Source organism: Hoplias malabaricus, chromosome 6 (genome assembly GCF_029633855.1).
Source record: "Hoplias malabaricus isolate fHopMal1 chromosome 6, fHopMal1.hap1, whole genome shotgun sequence".
NCBI classification, from domain to species: Eukaryota; Metazoa; Chordata; class Actinopteri; order Characiformes; family Erythrinidae; genus Hoplias; species Hoplias malabaricus.
The window spans coordinates 22,946,138-22,970,243 of NC_089805.1; the positions used below are offsets into that span (position 1 = coordinate 22,946,138).

Sequence of the window (24,106 nt, forward strand, 5' to 3'; positions counted from 1 at the left end):
AATGTCCCTAACTAGATGAAAACATGTCAAAGGTACTGTAATACCTTCCCAGCTCTTATCAGCTACAAATCTACACAAGATACAAGGGATCATATACAAGCAGCTTGTTTATGTACGGAAAAGTTCTGAACCTTCATGGATACTGTTATTGAGAAATACATCTGCTGTCTACACAAGTCAGTGTTTAACACACTCACGTGAACTCAGTAAGGTGTTGTTAAACAGCAAATTAGTTTTAGCTGGGGGGGGGGGGGGGTTCCACAAATCACGACTTTTCAGCTTAGCCAAGATAACTTATGCTTCAAGTCAGAGGTGCCCAATAGGAAAAGAGACAAGGGACATTTCTACTGGACGGTTTTAAACTCTTGGCTACATTTATATACCTTGCTCAACAATTCCGCTTTGGAGAACAGCCCCCACGTGTGTTGGGAGCCGGAAAAGCACCAAAATGGGCAGGACAATAGACCTCCAGGACCAGAGTTGGGAAATGCTGACCTAATTAATAGACAATAATGACTTCTTCTTGCGGGAATTTGTTTTATGTCCTGACCAAGGAAAAGCAAGACCAAAAAGATAACTTATTTATCCCTCTCCCGACAGTTTATCCAGCTCCTCAGATAATCAAGCCCTTCCTGAACCTGATTAAGTGCTGGGACAGAAACATTTGTTTTATTTTTTGAAAACATAAAATGATCCCTTAAATCAGCATATTACTTGTGCAATTTTTTTCATCAACAATTTTATCTATTTTTTGTACTTACAGCATTTGAAACTTTAAAGAATGTATGCTGCACATGAGCTGAGGATTACAAATTCTTGATTATGAACGCACAGCATGAAATGCTGCTTTGGCAGATGTAATCTACGTTCCTTAGGAGAGAAGGGAAAAAATTAAACGTTACTGATGTCCACACAGTATTCTTGAGGCTTTTCTTTTTGTTTGTGTCTGTTTCAAGTCTTGAGTTTTTACATCCTTGCTTTCCTTATCAATGTATTTCATGGAATATTAACAGGAGTTCCTGTAGTAAACATACCCATCAACAATATTTGGTGTAATTTCTAAAGTTAGTTTACAATATTCAGATGTATTTTCTGATATACCTTCTTTCTTACCTGTAAAATTTTTCCGGAGATGGCAGAATAAATAAAAATAAAAAAGGAACCAAAATATTACAAGTTTGTTTAGAATCACAACCACATTTCATACAGACACCAGGACTTGAGTTATTTTTATTCTTTGGGGAAAAAAAAAAAAAAAAAATGTTCGGAATGAAAAGTACAATGGTAGGTGTTGTCATACAACAGAAGGTTTAAGGATACTGTTATAATGTTGCATACAATCGTATTAACACGCACACACAGGTAAATACATTATACAAAGCACATAAGCACATTCACACCTCTTCATAACTCAAATCTTTTAGAGACATACAAAGACATGTACTATACAAAAGAAAATACCTAGACCATGCCCAGGACCTCTGAAGTCCTATCATCTCAGGGAAGTACAAAATAAGACATCTATTAACCAGAAACAAGTAATTTTCCCTAATTAGAACTGCTCTGTTTGAATCAATGTTTTTCCCACCTCCTAAATTTAGATATGTGATAGCTTCTTAAATGTTCACAGATCCAGATCAATGAAGGACAACAGGGGTTCTTGATTTTAGTAACGCCCTGCAGAGAGAAGAAAAACTTGAAATTAGTGCATTTCTGAAAGCTTTCTTGATGTTGTAATACCAAGTGACACCTCTTATAATTAGTTACTTTAAGATACAGTTGTTGTAGAAACAGGCATCAATATTGCACATTTTTGCACAGTCTCTATATAAACATAAAATTAAATACGCTAAGCTAAGACGTTGCACCTGAGCAAACTCGCCGGTAACTGTTGACTAGAGGGATATAAATACTAATTATGAAGTTGGCCTTCACGCACACTCATAGCAAGTACAAAGGTAGATTTCATTTACTGCAATAACTACAGTCTAAGTCTTAAAAATGTCAGTGCAGGTCAAGGGTGTTCAACTGTGGTCCTGGAAAAGAATCTTTAGTCAAACACTCCACAAAACTTTCCAACTAACAGATTTGTGATGCAAATTTCCCAATGCCTCTGGTTTAGGCTCAGCATGTCAAAATTAACTTAATAGATAAAGCATCACAGCTCATACTCACGTGGGCTGTAGGAACGAGATCGTGAACGAGACCTGTATCGACTGTAGTAAGGTGATGGAGAACGTCTCCTGCTGTGTAAATAAAAGAGGAAAATCATTCAATTGGCCAGATATCCAGGTCACAAGTAATATTTCATAGGAATTAATACGACTTGTGCATTTTTATTAGTCTATTAACAATATGCATGACAGTCAAGATTAAAAAAACTTGATTAATAGCAGAAGATAACAGAACAATCTTGTCAAACCCACTAGTAGCACTTATCCACGAACTAGGAGTCTGAACCATAAATTGGATTGCGAACCAGAAAAGTTTGTTTCCAATGTGGAATCAAAGAATTTATGGTTGTTCGTGTCGAACTGTGACGTCACCTGTGTGCGTGTTGAACTTAAGAAACTTAAGAACAGAGAGCCTCAAAGTGTGATCGTGTGTACACACATGTATCATATCCCACTTTGATCTGAACACACCGTAAACAAAGAATAAACAATGGCCCTCTTATAACTGTCTGTTTATCTTCAATTCAGCCACATTGACACTGGACCCGTGCGACGCCCCAGCTGATGACACATTATAGGTTCCTATATAAAAATGGTGAAAATACAGGGGTCCTGTTCACCGGTTTATAAGTTTTACATTAAACTTTTTACTGCACTAGAAAAGGTTTTCAGTTTTATACTGAATGTGATTTTTTTGGGTTTGTTGTGATGGAATTTTTTTAATGAATCCCCCCCTAAATAAAAAAAATAAAAACTACAAACATGTTAAACTTAAGCCATGTACAGTGTTATTTCTCCTCAAACAGAGTTCCACCTTAAAAGATGCAGAGCTTATGAGCATAAACAAGCCAGCGAGAACTGCAGTTTCATTTAAATGCACCCGTAAAGTGAATGGCTGCGCCCATTTGTCAAATTTTCAATGAAACAAAAAAAAAAATTCTTAATGTGTCTTAATAATTTAGTTCCTTTAAAAAACGGAAAAAAGACTGTAGAAAATGTTCTTTGTGAAATGTATCTTTCTAAAAGGAACATAGCAGAACAACAATCTCTAGTATACTGTATTACTTCAGCAACAGTTTTTCTATTAATTCTATATCCTGAGATAAGGTTTGACAAATATCCTTGTTCATAACCATGATTCACCTAGATGTGTTTAGTGTGCCCTGTTATTTATTAAAGGAAGGTGGAAAGCTGAAGCCTATTACTGTTTGAGTGTTACCTTTAGTTTCCCAGTATAGCAAAAACTTGTATTTTGACTGTTTCTATGTATAAACGAACTAGCATGCTGATTGTGGTAAATTATCTGAATTATTTGTGTGCCTGCACAGGAACACTACTCTGCTTGTATCAAAGGCTACACTGATTCACATCAATGTGGGAATAAGAACAAGAGAGTGCCACACTAATGTACACAAGCACATCATGAACAACAGTCAGTGTCTTGCTTTTGGGGTTGCAGCTGGGCTTTTTGTTTCCTGAGGAAAAGAGGAACTGTTGGTGGAATTACTGGACAGTAATTATTTTTTTTTAATAAGTAACTTTTGCCATGTACATTACTTTGACTTGTATTTAGACCATTTTAATCTTTTCATTTTCGGTTATGCATCATATCATTTGTTCATGTTCTTATAGAGGATGCATCAAATTGTAATCTGACCAGTATTCAAATGTTTGCAATTAAAAAAAAAATTATATTTGTTTTAAAAATAAATAAATTATTACAATTCCAACTGTGATTGCAAGTTAAGACTGTGCCAAACAGTCTTTCAGTAAGTCTAATTGCATGTAAAAAAAGTGGTGATCTGCCATGGCAGTATTCAAAAGGTAGCTAACTCAAACACTGACAGGACCATTTCAGTTCTGTCAAGCTCTTAAATTCTCAGCATCATAGTGCAGTAAACGTAACAACCCTAAGAACCACCGTTTAGTTTTAAATTTGGAATTCTACAGTAAATGCTCAAGTCTCTGTTTTATTTTTTCTTACCTGTATCTATAATCATACTCATCGTATCTATCATATCGGTCATAGCCTCTGTCATAATACGAGTCTCTTCGGCGGCCACCACTGCTGCTCCCGCCCCCTCCTCCATTACTGCAATAGAAAAGCAATAGTATGTAAAACATATTCACAACCAACCATTTTAAAAGTAAAACAAAAATCAATCAGAAATCCACATTTGTGGCAATCTTCCCACTCACTGTGTGGGACGACCCATGTAGATTCCAGGAGTTGGGGTGTGTGGCCTTTTGGTGATTGAGTAGTCCACTCTTATGCGTCGACCATCTAGCTCCATTCCATTGGCACGCTCCATAGCCTATATCACAAAGAAAAATTTACATTTTTAAATGTTACCTTGAATAAATGCCATTTATTTTAGAACAGCAAAATCACCCAGCTAATCTCAAACCATCCATCCATCCATACATACATATAAATAAATGAAAACCAAAGAAGAAAATAAAACCTTTAGTCAATACTCAAAGCTGTGACTGTACCTCTTTGGCATCATCAATGCGTTCAAAATATACAAAAGCAAATCCCCGGGAACGGCCTGTGCGCTGGTCGTAGACAACGTTGACTCCTGCGAGTGGCCCGTATCTGGAGAACACTTCTCTCAAATCCCTCTCTGTCGTGTACAGACTCAGGCCAAACACACCGAGACATGTGTTGGGATCTGGATTTGCCTGTGGAAAGAAAGATGTTCAAAATCTTTACTATTCTTGAAAAGAATGTCCTTTTCAATTAGTTTTTAAGCCACCCATTTTTTTAAAAATTCAGGCTAACAAAATTCTAACAGAATTCGCTTGAACCATTTATTTATTGATACAAGTACAAACATTATTGCATTTATAATTGCAGCAAATTAAATGTGACAGTTTTGACTGTATTTTGTAAAAATAAAATTTGTCAAATATTCAATTTACATTGTTATGAAAGCAGTGTTTGCAAGCAAATACGGTTGACAGCTCACCACTTTGTGCCAAATTGCATGAGAAACATTGTCATATGGTTCGAAAATAACATTTCCCATAAAAAGACTAATTTAGAGAAAAGACTAATATAAAAAAGAATTTAGTTTTTTCACCACATATTACAAAATACCATGAAATGATTTAGGAAATATGAAGAAATCATACTTGGTGTAGGAAAGTCCCTAAACCACTGTTGAGTGTGCATGACCTTCAAGCCCTAAGACAGCAACGTAACGCTACTGTTATAAATATAGCCAAATAGTAGGTTTGGGTGGTAAAACAATAAGATTGCATAAAGCTGTTTTTTTTTTTTTTTTTAATATGTGGGCGTTACCTGAAATTGAGGGTGGCATTTCAAAAATTACGTGTGGGGTCTGGCAAATTGCTGTTTTGTGTCTGACCTTGTACATAAATGAGTCAGTGTTAATTCATATGCATTTAAGGGCTACATGGAGGGGATGCTGTGGGTGCTCATTGACCAGTGATGTCACACTCTGGAAAACAAAATACATGCATAGTAACCCACAGCACTACTGAGTTTAGTGCTGAGTTCAGACAAAAACAGACAAACGCTCCCTTCACTTGACATTGTGCTCACAGGTATGAGGCTTTTCCTCAGTTCTTGTCAGTTCACTGGAAAATCATCTGATGTGGTGTACTAAACTACAAGTGCCTATGCTTCTAAACAGTGAAGAGCCTGCCTTATTTTGCTTATTTTCAAGTCACTGACATGCGCTCGTGGAAACAAGTTTTTTGTCAACAAAAGCGTCAGTGTCGGGCTGTGCTGAGCTGAAGCTGCACAGCACTGAAAGTTGTACCCAACAGTGCACACCAAAACCCGGTAATACCTTACATTGTGTTAATATTTTGAGATGGTATGACGGTATGAAAAATGTGGATTCCGCCCATTCCTAGTAGAGCCCGTCTTTCACTTATTTTCAAATTCTTTTGTTCCTCCAACACCCGTCTCTTAAATGGGCTCTCTCAGAAATGTGTCCTTATCGTCAACACGTGTCCCACTGATGAGATGTGCTAAGCTACATTGCACAGCGCAAAAACCTTTCACTCATGCTCATAGTTGAGGCTCACACAGCCCAACAGTGCTCACCCCCCACCTCCAGTAATACTGTGTTATTTTATTTGTTATTTTTTTTTTTTTTTTTTTTTCATAACTCAGTCTACCACCGCATAAAGAAATGCAACCTGAAACTCAGATACACAAGAAGAAAGCTGTACACCAATTTTAAGCAGAGACACAGCAGTGCTCCTTAGGCATCACTGATGGTCTGAAAGACAACAGAAACCTGTACTTTGGTCAGAAGGGTATATGTTTCAGCTTGTTTTAGGGAAAAACATACTGCTATAAGCAAAAGCCAACATTAGCACTTCTGCACCAACAGGAAACTGGTTCGGGTCCTGTTCACAAACTAAACTGGTTAGTAAACCAGAAAGCTGTATTCCCAGCTCAAACCATAGAAAAGTTGGTTCCTCAGGCACGTTGAGCTTCAAAAATTCAAGAAAGAGCTTGAACTGCAAAATGTTATTGTGCACTGGAGCTGGACACAGCAATTTATAATATGTTATATGAATAAATAACATGAAATAAGAAGAAAAAAAAAAAGTGTTGAGGCTGTGTTTAGAGTGACACGAGAGGCGTCGGCCAGAGCCACAACTCTGCCTTTGCTTCACCTCCACTGTTTACAAGCTCTGAAGGACAGCTCAGAACCTGGCAACATTTACACAAGTGTATCATGTCTGAATCTGATCTGAACCCACCGTAAACAAAGACTAAACAATGACCCTGTCATGGTGATGCTATCCATTTATTTAGTCTTGCGAATCAGGATCAGAACAGGTTCAAGAACCAAAGGACTTCTGCAGGAAAAGCACTGCAAGTGTAATGGTATGGGGTGCATTAGTCCTCACAGCATAGGTGACTTGCACATGTGTAAAAGGTACCACAGATGCAGGGGTACATATTGGGTGTCTAGAGAGACAAGTCCTGCCTTCAAAGTGCATCCTTTTCCAAGATGTCCATGATCATTTCAGCAACAAAATGCCAGACCTCATTCTGTACATCATACAAAAGTGTGACTAAATGCAGCGTGCAAGCTGTTGCAGGCATCAAATTAAATGTATTTATATTCACAAAATAAAATATTTCTGAAAACATTGCAAAATATTCTTTGTACATATATCAGTTAAATAAAAGGTTCAAGAGAAAGAACAAATCAATGATTCTTGTTTTTACTGCATTTTACACAAACTTATCCAGTAATGGGGTTTGGATTTCCAAATAAAACTGCCAGTCAGAAATGCATTTTTATTTCATATCAATGGAAAAATTAATGCTAGGAGGGAACAATGTGTGTGTGTGTGATATATACGAGGCCTGGATTGTCCATCAGAAAATCCATAATATACATTGATTCCTAGCCAGAAATACTAAATTTCTTGCTAACATTAATGAAATGTGATGTCACTCCCCCTAGTGGACTGAAATGTAAAATACAATAATTTACAACTTAGATGGTAAACTGTAGCTTCAAAGCAGCATTTAATAACCCCTTCAGAGACAGTAAAATATCAGTTCTGAAGGAGTTTTGATGACCTTGCTCATAAGATGCATGCACAACAATACATATAGACAAGAATTAGAATGAATCACAAGATCACTGCAATGAGGCATTTTTGAGACAGTCTGACCAGGTTTTAGAAAGGTCTGGTGCAATTTTAACATCTTTCTTTTGGTAGTGACAATGTGCCCTGATCTTCCCTCTAGACTGCTCAATTTAGACCAGCTTTGTTTAGTGTTAACATTCAAAAAGAAAATAAAAGTTCACATACCCTGGCATCACCATGACTGACCGAATCTTTATTGAAGTCATGGCTGTTTGTGTTCTGTTGGCATAATCAGAGGAAAGTAAAAAGGGGTTATTAAACACTCATTTTGATCTTATTTTTTGTAAAGGGCAAGGACAATATTAGAGTAACAAACACTCTAAAATAACATGAAGCAACTGCTGAAAATGATCCAGAAGCTTTCCAATGACCCCACACCGCATTATTTACCTGTAAGGATATTGACTGAAAATAAAAAGCAATTGAAAAAACATATTAACTTGACATAGCACTGACTGAAAGCTGAAAACAAACAATACATATTCAAACAAAAATCTAAATTTTAAAATGGTGCAAGGTCCAACTTTATATGGTAATATGAAAAAATATTATTTAAAATGTTTTTGTAAGGTGCTTAAAATGCTGCAACCAGAAAACACACAAGAAGGTTGAAAATTATCTAACCACATGTACTCATCATAAGAGTGTAGAACTGTGATCACTACACTAGAGAATTTATATTTAAAATATCACCTTCAAAACCAAGAGAGTCAGACAAACTTGCTACCCCCCCACTGGGCCAGAGCCTTATTAGTTTAAGCTCTTGGATTAATATTAGTTTTGTCATTAGCTACTCAAATCACTGAAAATATAAAGGGCTGGGGTTAGAATATTCCATTAACATACTTTTCCTCACTGAAGTTAAAATAAAAATCAAGTTTACTCTCAAAATGTGTCCTTCATTTGCTTCTTTAAAATGACTATATAATGCTTCACACCTGATGTCAACATATTAATATATAAATAAATATGCAGAATTACATAATTATGGCAATAAACCACTGTCATATAACTATGTTAATCTTTTGTTTTAAATGTTGTTAGCACTAGAACCACAGGTATAAATTAGGCAGTACTTTGTGTGTGACTAATGCCGTTTTTTCACTGGGCGGTGCAGTACGAATGGTCCCGTTACTAATCTGGCCTGGGTCTCCAAAAAGCATTTTAGAAGAAATGGCACTTTACCACTGCACAGAACCTACATGACTCAAATCAGACAATGACTTCAGATCAAAATCTGAATGTGCGACAAGGAAACATCTGTGAGAACTGGTGCACAGAGCCATTTTCAGTCCAAAATACAAAAATGACACGAATACACAACAAGTAAACAATGCCTAACTTTACCGCCAGCATTGTTGTGGTTTTCAAAGAATGCGGTTTCCGTTAGAGACTGGGATTTGTGCTGTCACCGGCTCAATTTCGTTGAAGAGCTGTGCTAGTGGAAAAACGATCAGCTAGCTGAGTCGAGCTGATCCCATGCAATGGAAAAGCACCAAAAAAAGATTCTTACAGGGTAGGGTGATCATTACATGGAAAACTCTCTCTCCCTTTAAGTTGATCTCAACACTAAGATGTTCTTTGGTGAAACTGGACTAGTTCTGAATCCAGAAATATCCTAAACCTGTTTATGTCCCCAAATTTCATAACAGAACTGTGATTGTTAGTGAAGCATCTGGAGGCTGGGATTTGTTCTGTGGTTTCCCACACAGCTAATCTAGAGTAAAAAAACACACACACATATATATATATATATATATATAAATAATCTCTGACAATAACATAACCAACCATAAACAGATGATTGGGGAAAAGTGTCAAAAATCAAATTAAAGCACACCTTCAGTGAACGCCTTAAGCTAAAATAAACATTATATAAACGCTCATAATCTCACATGCCTAGTAGAATTAAGTTTGAAAAAAAAAAAACAAGCTTTTTTAAACTATTGATTTGATAAGCTTTCACTCACCCGGCTGCCTGTGTGGCGTCTGCGGTTGGACATGGGTGATGTGCTCTGACTCCTCCTCCTTCGATATTCTGGGCTATAGGAGCGAGAGCGGGACTTCTTACGGTAGGAGTGAGAGCGGGAGCGACTGTATCGGCGGTTGGAGTGACGGCGAGAGTGAGATCTGTTGGCAAGATGGAAAGACAATCATTTAACATTGCAGCAACATTCCTGATCCAACTCTTTTCCTGATTTTTCTAATTCAGAAAAGAAAAATCCACAGGTAAAAAAACCCAGCATGTTTTATGATTACACTGACCTGGATTTGGAGCGGGAGCGAGATCTTGACTCTGAGCGCTTGGAAGCACGGGATGGGCTGGGAGAGCCCGACCTGCTGTCAGACTTAGCATGGACTGGGCTTCCCCGGTCCGACTTCGAAGGTGAGCGGGAATCCTAGTGTCACAGCAATGAATTTGTACCATTTACAACTGAGAGTTACAAACCAGTCTGACATTTGCACACCAAAATGCATTTAAAAGCAACCACATATACACATACATACACTGTACAGCTGTGGAGAAAAGTCAAAATTATTCTGATCAAATTAACTTCTTAGATTTTAATAAAGTCATTGAAGGCACATTCAGATTTAATATTTTTAAATGATTTTCTTGTTCTGGGTGACCAAATTAGAAACAAAATAAACATGCATTTCACCAAGAATAAAAAGGGTGTTTTTACAGAGACGTGTAACATACACTGGACGTTTACTTAACCTATGGACACATTCATTCTTCCGTTTTCTTTTAACGCTATTCCTTTCTTTCGGCATTTTATCGTTCTTCTGTCTTCATTTGTTCAGTTTTTCCTCTCCTTCCTTTTCATTTCTTCAAATTTGAAACCTCTTTTTCTGCTTAGACACACAACGCGAGTGTGCTTCTATCTGACTCGATCTTCCGTTCTTTTTTCCCCTTCCCATTTAACCGTCTGCTCTGTACACATTTTCATAAGCCTTCTTTTATCTTGGATATTCTTCCACATTCTTGATCTTAACTCTTCAACTCCTTCACGACCAATAACCTTAATGAAAAAAGAACATTCAGAGCAATTAAGATCATGGGAGATTTGGAAGTTGGAGTCCTGAAGTACTCAGCTCTCATACTTTACCTCAAACACATTTAAATACTGTCATTTAAACAAACCAAAGTACTAAATCATCCGAAGAAATGCATTAAATAATCAACATTCAAATCCAAATATAGTAAGACAAAACCTTAAGAGAGGGAAAGCTTACAAGCAGTGGGAGGGGAAAAAACTCAAAAACCTGTCTTTTGAGTGGATTTAACCATTAAAATATTTCATAACAAGCTAACTACAGTTACACTGGAAAATAATTTTATGACTAGCTATACGAGTGGGATATATGCAGCTAAACATAACTAAATTAGGCAGATCAAACCAGTAAAATACACAATGTTAATCTAACAAACCAATCTGATAATAGTACATTCGGACTGAACTATTAACATCTGAATAACAACATTATTTAGACATAAAATTATAATTTTTTTGCATTACTCGTTCCAACATAATATTGCAAATAAATATTTTAATGTTTTGTTGATCAAGGGCATATGTTTAGGGCTGAACAATAACTCAATATCAAATATAAATATATATAGCAAAAAAAAAAATGTTTCAATAACAATGATATGATTTTAATCACATTTTAAATATTTCAATATACATTATTGACAGCATTTGTCACTGACTGATTATTATTACAGGGCACTGAAGTCAGTTCAGCACTCAATTTAAAAGTTAGTTTAAAAACATTAATATTGACAAAGCGAAGAGGTTGCTCTTTCACGGTGATGTCATGTTTCATTCCGTTCCTGGCCATTTTTCTTTGACTTTGTTACTATTCATATCATTATCTGAATTATCATTCTAAATTTCAGTAGATAATATATCATGATATAAATGTTGCCAGTATCATCCAGCTCTACATATGTTTATTAGTTATTTACCAAAGCCCTTGAAAGGAACAATGAATTCTAACCATAATTTTTCTGCAAATTAAATGTTAAGCCATTCAGAATGGTTTAACAAAAGGTAAGAACTTCGTTCAAAAGAAGCATACAAGACTCCAAATTGTGGCGATAGGAACCACGTCTCTGAAGTGTATAACCTGTTGAAATGTTCATGGTTAGAATGGTACTGCTGGATTAGCAGGGCACCGTTTATAGATACGAAAGATTTGAGACTTCGGTGTGAGAAATGTAAAAAATACAAGTATGAAATGAAGATACAGTGTATTGCAAGGCATAATTTTTTGCCACATATTTTATCACCACTTTACCATTAATAAGACTACAAATAAAAAAGTCTGAAAACGGGTCTGTTCACTGTATGGTTTGGTAAATAAAGTAACTATACGTGCACCATAATGCACTACACGGGGAGCAGGGAGTAAGCTGAGACTCATTCAGTTTTCCTCTGAATAATGTTGATGTCCTACAGAAGTGAAACTGCAAGCTTCACAGTTAAGGCCCAAACAGTCCAAACACTATGGCTAAGGCTAAATATCAGACATTTTCACGAACGTATCTTCAACATAATGGGCATTTACAACTGGCTACAGAGTAAAATAAGATTGTCTTTCAGTAAACATCGGTCCAAATATAAACCTAAACGCTAAGTTAACGTTAACAGGCTAACAAATTAGCCTCTGCTCGCGGCGTCACCGTAAGATGTTTTAACGGTAAACACGACTTAAATATAGAGCTAACCATGCCTAGACTATGTTTGTGTATGTTAAAACCAACATTAAAGCCATATAAATCATCGAATGAGGTAAAGTCAATAGTTCACGCTTTACCGCGCTATGTAGCCGCAACTACCCGAACCTGAACAGCGGAGAGAAAGACGAGAGAAAGGGACAGAGGCACATTTGTTCAAACTGTTCTCAAAGTTTACAAAATGATACTTACTCTACCCTCAAAATGGTGGTCCTCGATGTCACTCATTCTAATAAAATGTAAAAGTGTGGGCTGTTTTAAAGATAAAGGTTTGAGTCGAAGGTTTTATCTGCGGCTCTGTTTCTCTGTGTTATTCTCAGAGAAAGGGAAGTAGCTTTAGCACAAAATGGCGGCAGCTGCCGCGGAGCGAGATACGGGGGCGTGTTCCAGTTCACACCTCTGTGGTCTCATAACATAGGACTCTGTCTTCATCTTACTCCCTATGTAGGTCCCCTTGTAAGGCAGAAAACTACGATATTTACTATACAGAGTGCATTATATACTGCTTGGTTAAAAAATAAAATGAATTAAAATAAAATCAGTCACACGCTGTCTAATGTTCGACATTAATTGTCCACTTTATCAGCTCCATTCACCGGGTAGTTCTGTAATTACAGACTACATACTTTGATGGACCTCTTTTACCGAGCAATGTAGTTGAAGATTTTAAATACCCCAGTGTCCGTGCTGGACTGAGAGATTCCGCCAGCCAAAAACATCCAGCCAACAACGTCCTGTCAGAAGCATCCTATGACCACTGATGAAGGCCTAGAGGACCACAAACTGCAGCAACAGACGAGATACTGTCTCTGACTTTACATACAAACAAGGTGGCTATGTGTCCTGGGAGAGGATAATGAGTGGACACAGTGTTTAAAATGTCCAGAAGCACTGATGTGTCTGATCCAGTTATACCAGCATAACACACACTGTAAGGATCCTGACATTGAAGAATAGGGAGAATGTGGGATAAGTATTTTTAACACAAAGTGCCTGTATTGTCAGGGAAGTTGATAAAAGTGAAAATGAGTTGAATTTTGGCATGTGAGACCTATTCATGATCAGGAAGTTTAAAACACATCCACACATGAAGTGCACTGTCATGTTTAGTCATAACTTTATCATTAAACTTTAATGTAACATCTTTTTTGTTGTTGTTGTTTGTTTTGTTACCCTGCAATGCACATACATCTATGTTGTCAGGGCATTTTTATAGTAAGATAGTTACCACTGTAAAAAAAAATATATACCCCCTGACAGTGTAACAGAAAGATATAACCCTAGATATAAGCTGTTTGTAATGTTAAAACATGACAAAATTAAGAGAACAATCTGCACTCTGAATGAGACAGGGTATGGCACTCTTGGCAAAAACTAAGGTTTATGCTTTCTCTAACACTTATGTGCTGTCAAAAGTGAAAATGGGCCTAGATGTTAAAGGTAACATTCTTGTGATATAGCTTGGGTGAGTTAATAAACATTGGAAGACACAAAACCAAAATGCAAATGTCATGATTTATATAATTCAGAACTAACCAGGATTAATATGCAGTTACTGCACTCTGCCTTTGTAGAGAAAAGATACATGAATCCAGACAGTAGATGGAGCTTTATCATTGGTATTGGAGAACAGCATGTTTCTAGCCCCAAATCTGGGGACAGTACCATACATTCTATTATTATGTTAGATATAGCACTTCAGATAAACAAGACCTTTACGAGCAGTAACTGCATGATTGTTTTGACTGGCCAGGCACAACTACCTTGTACAAGTACTCACAAAATCATACACGGGTGCACATTGTTGCACTATAGCCCATTTGTTACTGTATTTTTCGTCTCCCCAAATTTGTCCATCAATATGGAAATAGACCACTACAGTTATCTGGTGGTCTATTATTTTTTAGCAAAGCTGTGAGAGCGTAAAAGCATTTTATTATGTACTGCTTTGAGGCAGACGTGCTCACTACAATCAGCTTTGTTTCAAGTAGTGTTTCAATTAAAGTGTCTTGCTCCCTTTATCTCCTGCTAGATGAAGATATGCTGTCCTAAGGTTTATGACCACATCCTCATGACTTTGTTTAAACAGTGATTCAATAAGCCAAGTTTAAAGTCAGTAACTAAACAATGTAACATTTTGAAAGTCCACTGACCTAGCCTTTCTCAATGTAGCTTAAAAGGCTACACTGGCCCTACATCTGTTGCAAACATGCCTACTCACATCCTGTGTTAGCACAGAGTGTGTAATTTTCTGTTCAAAAGATTAATGTGATGGAATTTGTTTATTGAAATGATTCATAATTAATAGAGATATTTTTAATCAGCAATGACCATGTATGATTGTGTAACTGAAATAGTTTTATTCCTAATTCTCTGTGTGAAACAGCAGACTTGTGTGTGTGCGTGTGTTTCAAATAACAGCATATCGACACCTTCCGTTCAATCAACTCCTTTTGTCACAGAGCACGTCTGGAAAGGTGTTAGAAATGCAAAAGAGAATAAAACAAATGGTAGATACTGAGAACAGGATACATTGAAATGTGATTGAAATGTAAAAAAGCCAGCAGATGGTAACTTGGTTCGTAGCCATATAAGGTAAAGAAATGAGAGCTATGGTAATCAGAGGTAGAGAGCCACAGGTATAAAGATGCAGTTTGTTAAGCGGGTCAGGGAGAGAGAAAACGGTGCTACGCGTAGCATTCTTTCTCCTTTTAATAAATTGTTGTTTTACTTGATGCCGACTCAGAGACTCAGCTTTCTTATTTCTGTCATAATTTTCTACCACACTGGACACACCCCTCTTCATATTATGTATATTCAACATCAGAGAGACATCAGAAAAACTACAAGGGTTTGGTAGTTTTTTGAGGGTTGGCTAATTAAGAAGAGAACGTCAGTGTCACAGCAGCAGTGAGAATGATCCACCACCCAAATCATACCTGCTCTGTGGTCTTACAAGAGCAGAGTGAAATGCAGTATGCAGAGAAACAGGTGGACTATAATGTGTAATTGTACAATCACAAAGTCCTCCTGTATGGTCAGTGAAGCTGAGAGTGTATGGTTAGAACAAGTACAAGGTAGGTGTTCCTAATCCAGTGATTGTTCAGTGTTTAAGTTAATTTAATTTGTGTATTAGTCAATGTCAATTAATCAAGACCGCCATTGCTTAAGAGTGGAATACAATCTCCATTTTATGGAGACCAAATTATTATTATTATTATTGTTCACCATATTCATGTGGCTTGGGTTAAAAACGAGAAAATTAAACAATACATGTATAAATTATATTCATATTTAGGGCTCCACAGCGAGAAACAAATGAGACTTGCTTTAGCTTAAATATGACTTTAAAATAGATTCACTTATGTAACACTGGTTGTTTATCAGTTCGACAAAATTTTGTGTGTGTGTTTCACTTCTCATTTTTATTTCCTATTCAGTTACAGTAAAGGTTTTCTGATATTTGCAGCTTGTGCTCTCTCAGCCAGTGTATTCAAAACTAATTATATATATATATATATATATATATATATATATATATAAATAAATAAATAAATAAATGTCCTGAAGCTGTGTTGTAGCTATCAGAAATGAACCTTATATTTTTATATTAAATTTTGTTCACATAATAGAAATAATAATAATAAAAACAAAACAACACAAAACATTTTTTACATTGTCTGACCTTCATAATCCATTGCCCAACAAAGATTTAAATTATTAAGACTAAATAGACTAAGAATACTAATACTAAAAAGTTGTTTACAAATGCAGGGTTTGATCTAACAAAAATAATTTGCTATATTTGCCTTATTCATTTCTGCAGTAGTTGTGATCTTCCATTAAGCTAGGAGAACACACAACATCCAAAACAAGCCTAAAGGACACAGCATCTTGTGTTTTATTATTCAGTGACAATAAATGAGGAGTGCCCTAGAACTGGGAACTTTAAAGCCCCACTTGAGAATCCAAAGTGGCAAACAATAGCTACTGGTTTGGGTACTGCATCCAAAGGGAAAAACAACCAGGTAAAGCAATGGACCCACTAGGGCTGCACAATATATTGGAACAGAATAGCTCATAGAACTTATGTATGAACTGCTTCTTACTACACTGCTAATGAAGCAATAAATATGTACTGAAATCAAGTAATGAGAGTTAATTTATGCGTAAGGAATATTTTGGTTAATTATCAGTTTATCTATCTTCTGATTTACAATGACATTTTCCTCTGTTGTGTAATGCTTCATGAAGCACAAGCCTTATGCTGTACTGACAATTTTTCTTCCACACATTCAGCTGTCTCAGACCTTACATTTTCACTATTAGTAATACCTTACTTTCTACTTCTACCCTATGAATTTACATTTATTTTAAATGATACTATAATTTGATGATTAAAGTGAAACCTGTCATAGGCATCTCTTGGAAGGTTCTTTAAACATGAAAGATTGGCTCATCTGTGGCACTGCAAAAAGGTACCTTAAGGCACCTTAATATTTAAAACAATTAGATAAGAATATGAAGATATTTGTGGACATATTTCTCTTCTGAAATGTAGGGTATTAACAGATGATACTCTTCCAGAAATGCTTTAGACTATATTCTGAGCCATTTCTGTGGGGATTTCATGGCATTCAGCCATGAACTCAGGTACAGGTGTTGGATGAAAAGTTGAAGATGTTGAAATATACTCTAGAAGGTGACATTCAATAGCCCAGTACTGAGGACCTTTATTAATTCCTCAAGTCAAAGGCTTACACTCAGCATGGTGACCTTAAGCTCATGTGCACATTCTTGTATACTTTCATGTTCCCTTTGGAGATTAGACAAAATGTAGTATTGTTAAAGTAACAAATAAAATAATTATTCATAGTGAATATAGTAAAACTGCATCATGTATGACCTCATGCTTGATGAAAATACATAAACAATGACTTAGCAATGATGGAATAATCATTAATTAGTAACCCATAACCTTAGATCCTTACTAAATGATCACATACATATATTCCAAACAGGTTTTAAATTAATATTTAGATCAATTACTCAAGATTTAAATTTGGTCATAATAATGCCAGATTTTTATGTCTTAATGTTCCAGAAGACATTTTTCAGTATAATATTTTCACCTATATTGTGCAGCCCTAGTATGCACTACTATATATAATTCTTATGTTTACCTCTCTGGAGCAGCCATTGCCCAGTTTTGGCAATTCCATGACCAAGTCTTTAAAGATACTCATGCTGAATAAAGCCTAACACTATTACACGTCTATGTACATGTGCCTTCTATTGAATCTTCTTGAGCTACACAGTACAAAATTAAGCAGAAAAAAAGTAGCATTAAAGAAAGGAAACAGAAAAAAAAACAATGGCAAAATGTGCAATAAGCTTTGAGTGAACACATGATATTCTTTGGATTTGCTTCTGTTCTCTCCCTCTTGAACAGCTAATAGCACAACATATGTATATTCATCATATCACTGAAAATATATTTTAATATAGTCAGCTAATGTGACAAAAGCTATACTCATTAACTGTAGGCCATGTCCCTCTAAGTGCACAAATTCAGTTAGCAGGCCAATGCGGTGATGCAGTTATTGCAAATTCTGGTGAAGATCCATTATGAAATGACGATTTCAGAAATGCACTTCCATTAGAAAGTTACACTGATTGCCTTATCGGATCCATCCATAAACGCAGGACTGTTATATATATATATATATATATATATATATATATATAAAAAGACAAGAGTCCTAAGCCCCACCTTCAGTTTCCCTTAACTCATTAACTCCCAGGACGTGGCCGTGACTGTGGCTGGTTTCTGTGTGTGTTTAGATGGTTCCCAGGTTTGTCCTTTTTGGTGGGCCGGTGTATAATGGCTGCTGCAGCAAGAACAGCACTTCCAGCAGTGTGAGAAGTGTTGTGTAAAGAAGCATTCACTGCAGCATCCACCCTTCCCTCCAGCTTTACCAAACGGTTCAGGATGTCATCCAGCAACACTGCTATTGTCCTTTTTAGATCAGCTAAAGAACATCAGAGAAAAAAAAAATTTAAAGAGAAATTAAGTAACTGTTATTACTTCATGTTACTCAAATGTTCCATCTATCTTATTGCACTTGCTAAAATTAATGTATTACAAAACATTTTGGTTTATGGCAAGTTCTGCCAGATAACATGCACTCTGAGCCACAGTAACAGTGAACCACAGAAATGTGACAATATCTGATAATTTAGTTACTAGTTGCTAGTAAAGTTTATTAACTGTGATCACATATATAAAATCCTGTTCATATATATGACATCGGTAACTTTTTTATCTGTTGGACAGATTGTTTAAAAAAAAAAAAATAAAAAAAAAAGATAACAGAAAGACACCATGATTATGAGTCTTTTTATAAGTTAGTGTGATCTGCTCACACAACTCTAACACATTCTGTGATTATCATCAGTTACAAACTTGACAGCTCACAGCTGCAGAGTTCACACATTAAAACATGACAGACCAGAACAGTAATTCTTAGGCAGTAACTCTTGACCAACCACAGCATGTAGCATTTTTGAAATTACATTTGTACTTTCACACCAAGTTGGTAACTGGCGACCAGGTTTCAATATGATAATTGTAAGGGGAAAAAAGGTACTGCATTGTAATACCACAATTTTGTACATAATTTGTAACACTGTGCTTCAGGCTAACCTCAGGTATGAAGATTATGAACCTATTGAGGTATGAAGATTAGTAGAGAGTAGGTTTAGCCAAAATAAGGTTCATCTTATTGAGAGCTATTTTGCCAAAGCTATGTTATGTAGTATTTCCTTTAAATGGATTTTGAGCCAAATAGCCCGACTGTTTAATTATACCCTGGAATTGCAAGCCTTAACAAGTGATAAATGTTTATACCCCCAGTTACGCTTCGTGCAAACTGTATGCCTAAATAATCACACTCACCTGAAATGGCCCTGAGATGTTAATTAACTTCAAACAGACTTGTTTATATGGTTTCTGGTATACTGTTCTTCAGGCTTTTGGATGTGGATTGTTTTAGCAATATGAACTTTTAGTCCGTTTTATTCATAGTAGAATCATAGTGTCAGAAATCACTCAAGGAAATCTACCTGAGATTTCTTAGCAACTACATGTGTTTTGGATCAAGTGTGGGAGGCAATCCTATGTTCTTGTTAGTTCTAGTACAAACTTAAAAACATAAACTACAGAAAACACACACAGACTGAGACTATATGCCCAAAACCGAGGTCAGCCTCAGTAGGCTTTTATTAATACTAAATTAAACTTATTTAATAAATGATTAAACATGTTCTTTTGCAATCAAATGTGAAAACCATATATTGATGGCCAATAAGTTTCCTTTAACATCCACTATCTTACCGTATCCAGCCATGGAGGGGCCCTGGGGCCTCGAGGGGTTGTGGTTTTCTTCACTGAGGGCTTTGATGTAGCGTCGGCTGAGCTCTAGAATCTGTTGCCGTAGCTCTGCGCTGCTCTGGCGTCGCGGCTGTGTGATGGTGTAGTGGAGCAGGAGCAGGCACCAGGCCAGGCCAAAAAGCAGCAGCAACATACTCAGCTTTTGAGACATGCTTCTGCGCAGCAGACAGGCCAGCATCACTGAAGCACAGCCCTGCTTCGGGCCCGAAGGCACCAGAGCCAGCACAAGACGCTGGAGAGAGGTGAGTGCTGAGGGATGAAGCTGGAAGCAAGCCTGGTAAAAAAAAAAAGTGAAAAATGAGATAAATGAACCTTGTAATGAGGTCTGGTGTTGAGTTTAGGGATAGGAGGTGTGTGCTAAGTAGCCTATTAAATGTGAGTTTTGTAAGGGGCTGAGAAGAAGAGGGTAAGGGAAAGGACAGTAGGTTATGACAGCAGTAGGGTACAAATGATAATGTCCAGGATAGCTGTAAAGTAACTGTAAAGTAAATGTTTTAGACAGTCAGAGATGGAGTATTCTGGCTAGCCACCAACCTCTGGTCAGCTGATCAGTCTTGGGATGCCATATTCAGCTTGACTTATTCAGCAAATTGCCTACAAGGTAAACATGCATACGAAACAACATTTGGTGTTAGTATTGAACATACATTTAATAAGAGATCCCCTTAAGACAAGAGCACTTGAGATGAAGCTACGGCAATCTATTCAGGCAAAAAAATAAATATGAAAATTTAGCATTCGTTACTTTTATCTTCAGTGTCTTTTAACAGTGTTACTTTAACAGTTCAGTGTCTAAACATGTGGATAATGTATACTCGATTTCCAAATTTTAAACAAAATGATGAAACATTAATTCCACTTAACCAATTTAAACATTAAACATTTTTCCAGCAGTATATGACAATTTTTCAGTAATATATTCAAGTCAACTCAATTCAAACTTAATTTCTAATGCACATTTAAAAGAACACTGAAGCCTGCCAAACTGTTGTACAAAAAAAAAATAATAATAATACATGAAAATAATTGAAGGAACTGCTATATAAATATAAATAAATCAGATTGAACTGAAATAATACTAAAATCATATAGTGCCAGAAACAATATTATCCAGGCTATCCGAGACAAAATTGTGATATAAATATGCTTACACAGTGATAAACCAGTGGCCGTAAACTTCTATTACTTGCTATAAGCCTTGCAGCCATTGTTTAAAGCAAACTATTTCTTTTAATTTGCATGTAACATCTGCAGGCAATCATAGAATGCAAATAAAGAGGGTTTGCCTTTGGAACATAGGGGATTGATAGTGTTTCAGCCACATGTCATCAGTCTGGTATTCTTACTCAGCCATAAATCACTGAATAACTGTGGTCCTGAATAACATTAAATATACAGGCACGAGAAATACGACCACATTCACCGACTGACCCCTGGGTGACCTGCTCCAACCAGACAAAAAGAAATACAAAGTAACATTATAGAAAAGGATACAACAGGGCATAAACATTCCAACTGTATCTGTCATGTGTAGTTAAAGATAAAATTCATCCACAATAATTTTGTTCTAGTTTTATTATTTTTTGTAACTTAATCTAACAAGCCCTAGAACACAGCCTGAATAAATTATTGGGCTTTTCATCATGTAAGCAATGAGACATGGTGATTGGGTATCATCACAAAATGTACAGGACAGAAAACAACTATCCTCAACATTTAAATTTTTAAAATTATAGATACAATAAACGAACAGTTGGAACATGGCATTGAGGCTCATTTAAATACGCCAGCATTTTTTCTACATCTGTCTTGTTAGGTCATGTTCGTCCTGCCATTTTACTTTAGGCTGAACAGGCATATCCCTATACTGATTATGGATTTTTTTTACTGGAGGTATTCCACAAACCTTGACCTCATTGAACTCTAAACAAAGTCATTCAGATGTGAAATATTTGTTGTGAAATGGTAAATTGTAGACAAACTTACCAACTCTTCAAATGTGCAGTGAGATTGAAGAGTTACAACACAATTATAGCTATTAATGTTGCTACTATTAAATTATAGAAAACATTATGTTTACTTAGGGTACTATTTCACCTTCTGACACACTGTATAAAGGTCACCTAAGCCACAGATGTGAGGCTCATGTGGGCAGCAGAGTACAGAGTATAATTTGTCCATGGGCTAAATGTTGGCCCCACATATGGATACCCTCCAGGGTCTGGTATGGGACAAGGATGGGTTTAAAAACAGAGCCAATATGGGCAGACCACCTGAAAGTAAAGATTTTCTAAATGCTTATGACAAACCACTATGTGCCCATGTGGACACCGTACATAGAGTGTTCCACGGCTGCCCTCATATATCAGATTAAGGCAACACATTTGACCAACTCAAAAAACAAGTTATAGTTTCAGGGTCAGGTGACATATTTGTAACAATTTCATACAATATATTCACTGTGTATCTTTCACTGTGAACGGCTCTATTTTCTTCTGTAACAGAACTTTTCAAACCCTTCTCACAGGCTTTAAAAAGCCTCCAACTATAAAGAATACGTTCATAATCATTATAGTATTAATTTAAGCCCTGCGCAGAGGGATCTTCAAATGTCAATACATTTAACTGTTGGCAGCTGCTGGAATGTGCTTTTCAGCACAAACCCCGAGCACTGGATGAAAATATGAGAACATGGACGACCCTACAGCTTTCTCCTGACCTGACGAGGTTTAACACGGACATGCCAGTCTCGGCAGAGATGACACAGAGAAACAATGTGCAAACCGAGACCTGTTGTGGAGGCTGATGTTTTAGGCGTGTGTTTAAGTCACGAAGCAAAAACGAGCTCTCACGTCCAAAAGTTATTCTTTAACTCGGAGACACTCTGCTGATAAAAAAATCTCGATATAACCCTCCGGCGAAGCTAACTGTGGCTACAGCGTCTCTGTGTCCCTCCTCATGTTCCATACCACAATATCACTTCTTCTTAGGCATACCTTACACTTCGTATATTATTATACACTGGCTGTCGTTGACTTGGCAATCTTGTACTAAAATTAGTAAAATAGTAAAAATAAAATGAAAATCAACCCGACTAATTATGTTCGACTGTGTGCATGTGTTAAGAATCTGATGCTAACTAGATAGTAAAGCGAACTAACCAGTGAACTTTAAGATAGCGCTATTCAAACAGGCTAACAATGCTAAAAGCCGCGACGTTAAAATCACCATTCCCTGTTATTCATTTGTAGACAGATGTGTTTACCTGAACAGTGTTCAAACGAGTGAACGCTCCACTGAGTCCCGTTGCTGTCACATCTTCATTAAACACAAACAGCGCCGCTGTATTCACTGTCACTGGTTTGTTGGTGTTGTTATTTTACTGAGAAACAGACTCATTCAAGAGACAATGAGCACAAGAAGGCAAAATACACACACATGCGGTCACCAGCTGTCTTCAAACAGCGTCCAGCGAACACAGACCAAAAACAACAGCAGCGCTTCGTCTCACGGACTCGTAGTTTCCTCTCCACAGCCGTGCAGCGTTCACAAGTGATGTGACAAAGCGTTTATTAAAGGTCTTTAAATTTCCCTTTTTCAAACCGCTATTGTGTAATATTAATAATTATGTAAATTGTACAATCTAAATAATAAATTGGTACGTTCTTTATCGTGCCTTTGGAAATAATAACTGTGACGTATTAAACTCAAACCTTGAGAGTATAAATATGGCGCAGTCCCAATTCCTTCCCTAAGCCCTAAAGCCCTATTTGAAGTGCACACTTTCGATGCGCTTCCAAGGGGTGAAAAAATCGAGTGGTGTTCAAGGAGCTAAAATTTTTAGGAAAAAAGGAACACACTCATAGTGTGCACAGTATTTCACTAATATCATTAAGAGTTTAATTGCATGACTACATTGTATGGGAACTCATTTGTGAAACAAAGTGTGGTCTCAGTATGTTTTTCAGATATTGAAAATGTAATAGAAATTGTATACAGCAACATGAATTGCTCTAATGGACCAAAAAAGTATAGCCTACCTAAAATAACATATTTGCATACAAAAGTCTAAAAAAC

General features: G+C 36.5%; 2 protein-coding genes across 3 annotated transcripts; both read right to left on the bottom strand.

The window, feature by feature from the left end:
- Positions 1 to 1,212: 1,212 nt before the first annotated feature.
- Positions 1,213 to 12,921, bottom strand: tra2a (transformer 2 alpha homolog). Of its 2 annotated transcripts, none has more exons than XM_066675383.1 (9): positions 12,769 to 12,921; positions 10,095 to 10,228; positions 9,800 to 9,959; positions 7,995 to 8,048; positions 4,671 to 4,859; positions 4,374 to 4,489; positions 4,159 to 4,266; positions 2,176 to 2,246; positions 1,213 to 1,677 (listed from the first exon to the last, which is right to left on the bottom strand). In XM_066675383.1, exons 1-9 carry the CDS (start codon positions 12,802 to 12,804, stop codon positions 1,667 to 1,669), a joined length of 879 nt encoding a protein of 292 aa, XP_066531480.1. In that variant the 5' UTR covers positions 12,805 to 12,921; the 3' UTR covers positions 1,213 to 1,666. The 2 variants fall into 2 exon arrangements, with proteins under 2 accessions (XP_066531480.1, XP_066531481.1); XM_066675384.1 differs by lacking the exon at positions 12,769 to 12,921 and adding an exon at positions 10,534 to 10,540.
- A 3,076-nt stretch (positions 12,922 to 15,997) lies between these two features.
- ccdc126 (coiled-coil domain containing 126) lies at positions 15,998 to 23,596 on the bottom strand. The gene is made up of 4 exons (XM_066674735.1): positions 23,295 to 23,596; positions 20,564 to 20,623; positions 19,973 to 20,303; positions 15,998 to 18,608 (listed from the first exon to the last, which is right to left on the bottom strand). The coding sequence occupies exons 3-4, from the start codon at positions 20,205 to 20,207 to the stop codon at positions 18,370 to 18,372; spliced, it is 474 nt and encodes a 157-aa protein (XP_066530832.1). The 5' UTR covers positions 20,208 to 20,303; positions 20,564 to 20,623; positions 23,295 to 23,596; the 3' UTR covers positions 15,998 to 18,369.
- Between the last annotated feature and the right edge of the window lie 510 nt (positions 23,597 to 24,106).

Excerpts from the sequence above, each read along its gene's own strand:
- tra2a (XM_066675383.1), bottom strand. The coding sequence starts at position 12,804 with ATGAGTGACATCGAGGACCACCATTTTGAGGGTAGA. Across the intron at positions 4,860-7,994 it reads TCAGTCATGGTGATGCCAGG|GCAAATCCAGATCCCAACAC; the intron begins GTATGTGAACTT and ends TTCTTTCCACAG. Across the intron at positions 2,247-4,158 it reads GAGTATGATTATAGATACAG|CAGGAGACGTTCTCCATCAC; the intron begins GTAAGAAAAAAT and ends TTATTTACACAG.
- ccdc126 (XM_066674735.1), bottom strand. The coding sequence starts at position 20,207 with ATGCTGGCCTGTCTGCTGCGCAGAAGCATGTCTCAAAAGCTGAGTATG. Across the intron at positions 18,609-19,972 it reads CCCCTCCATGGCTGGATACG|CTGATCTAAAAAGGACAATA; the intron begins GTAAGATAGTGG and ends GATGTTCTTTAG.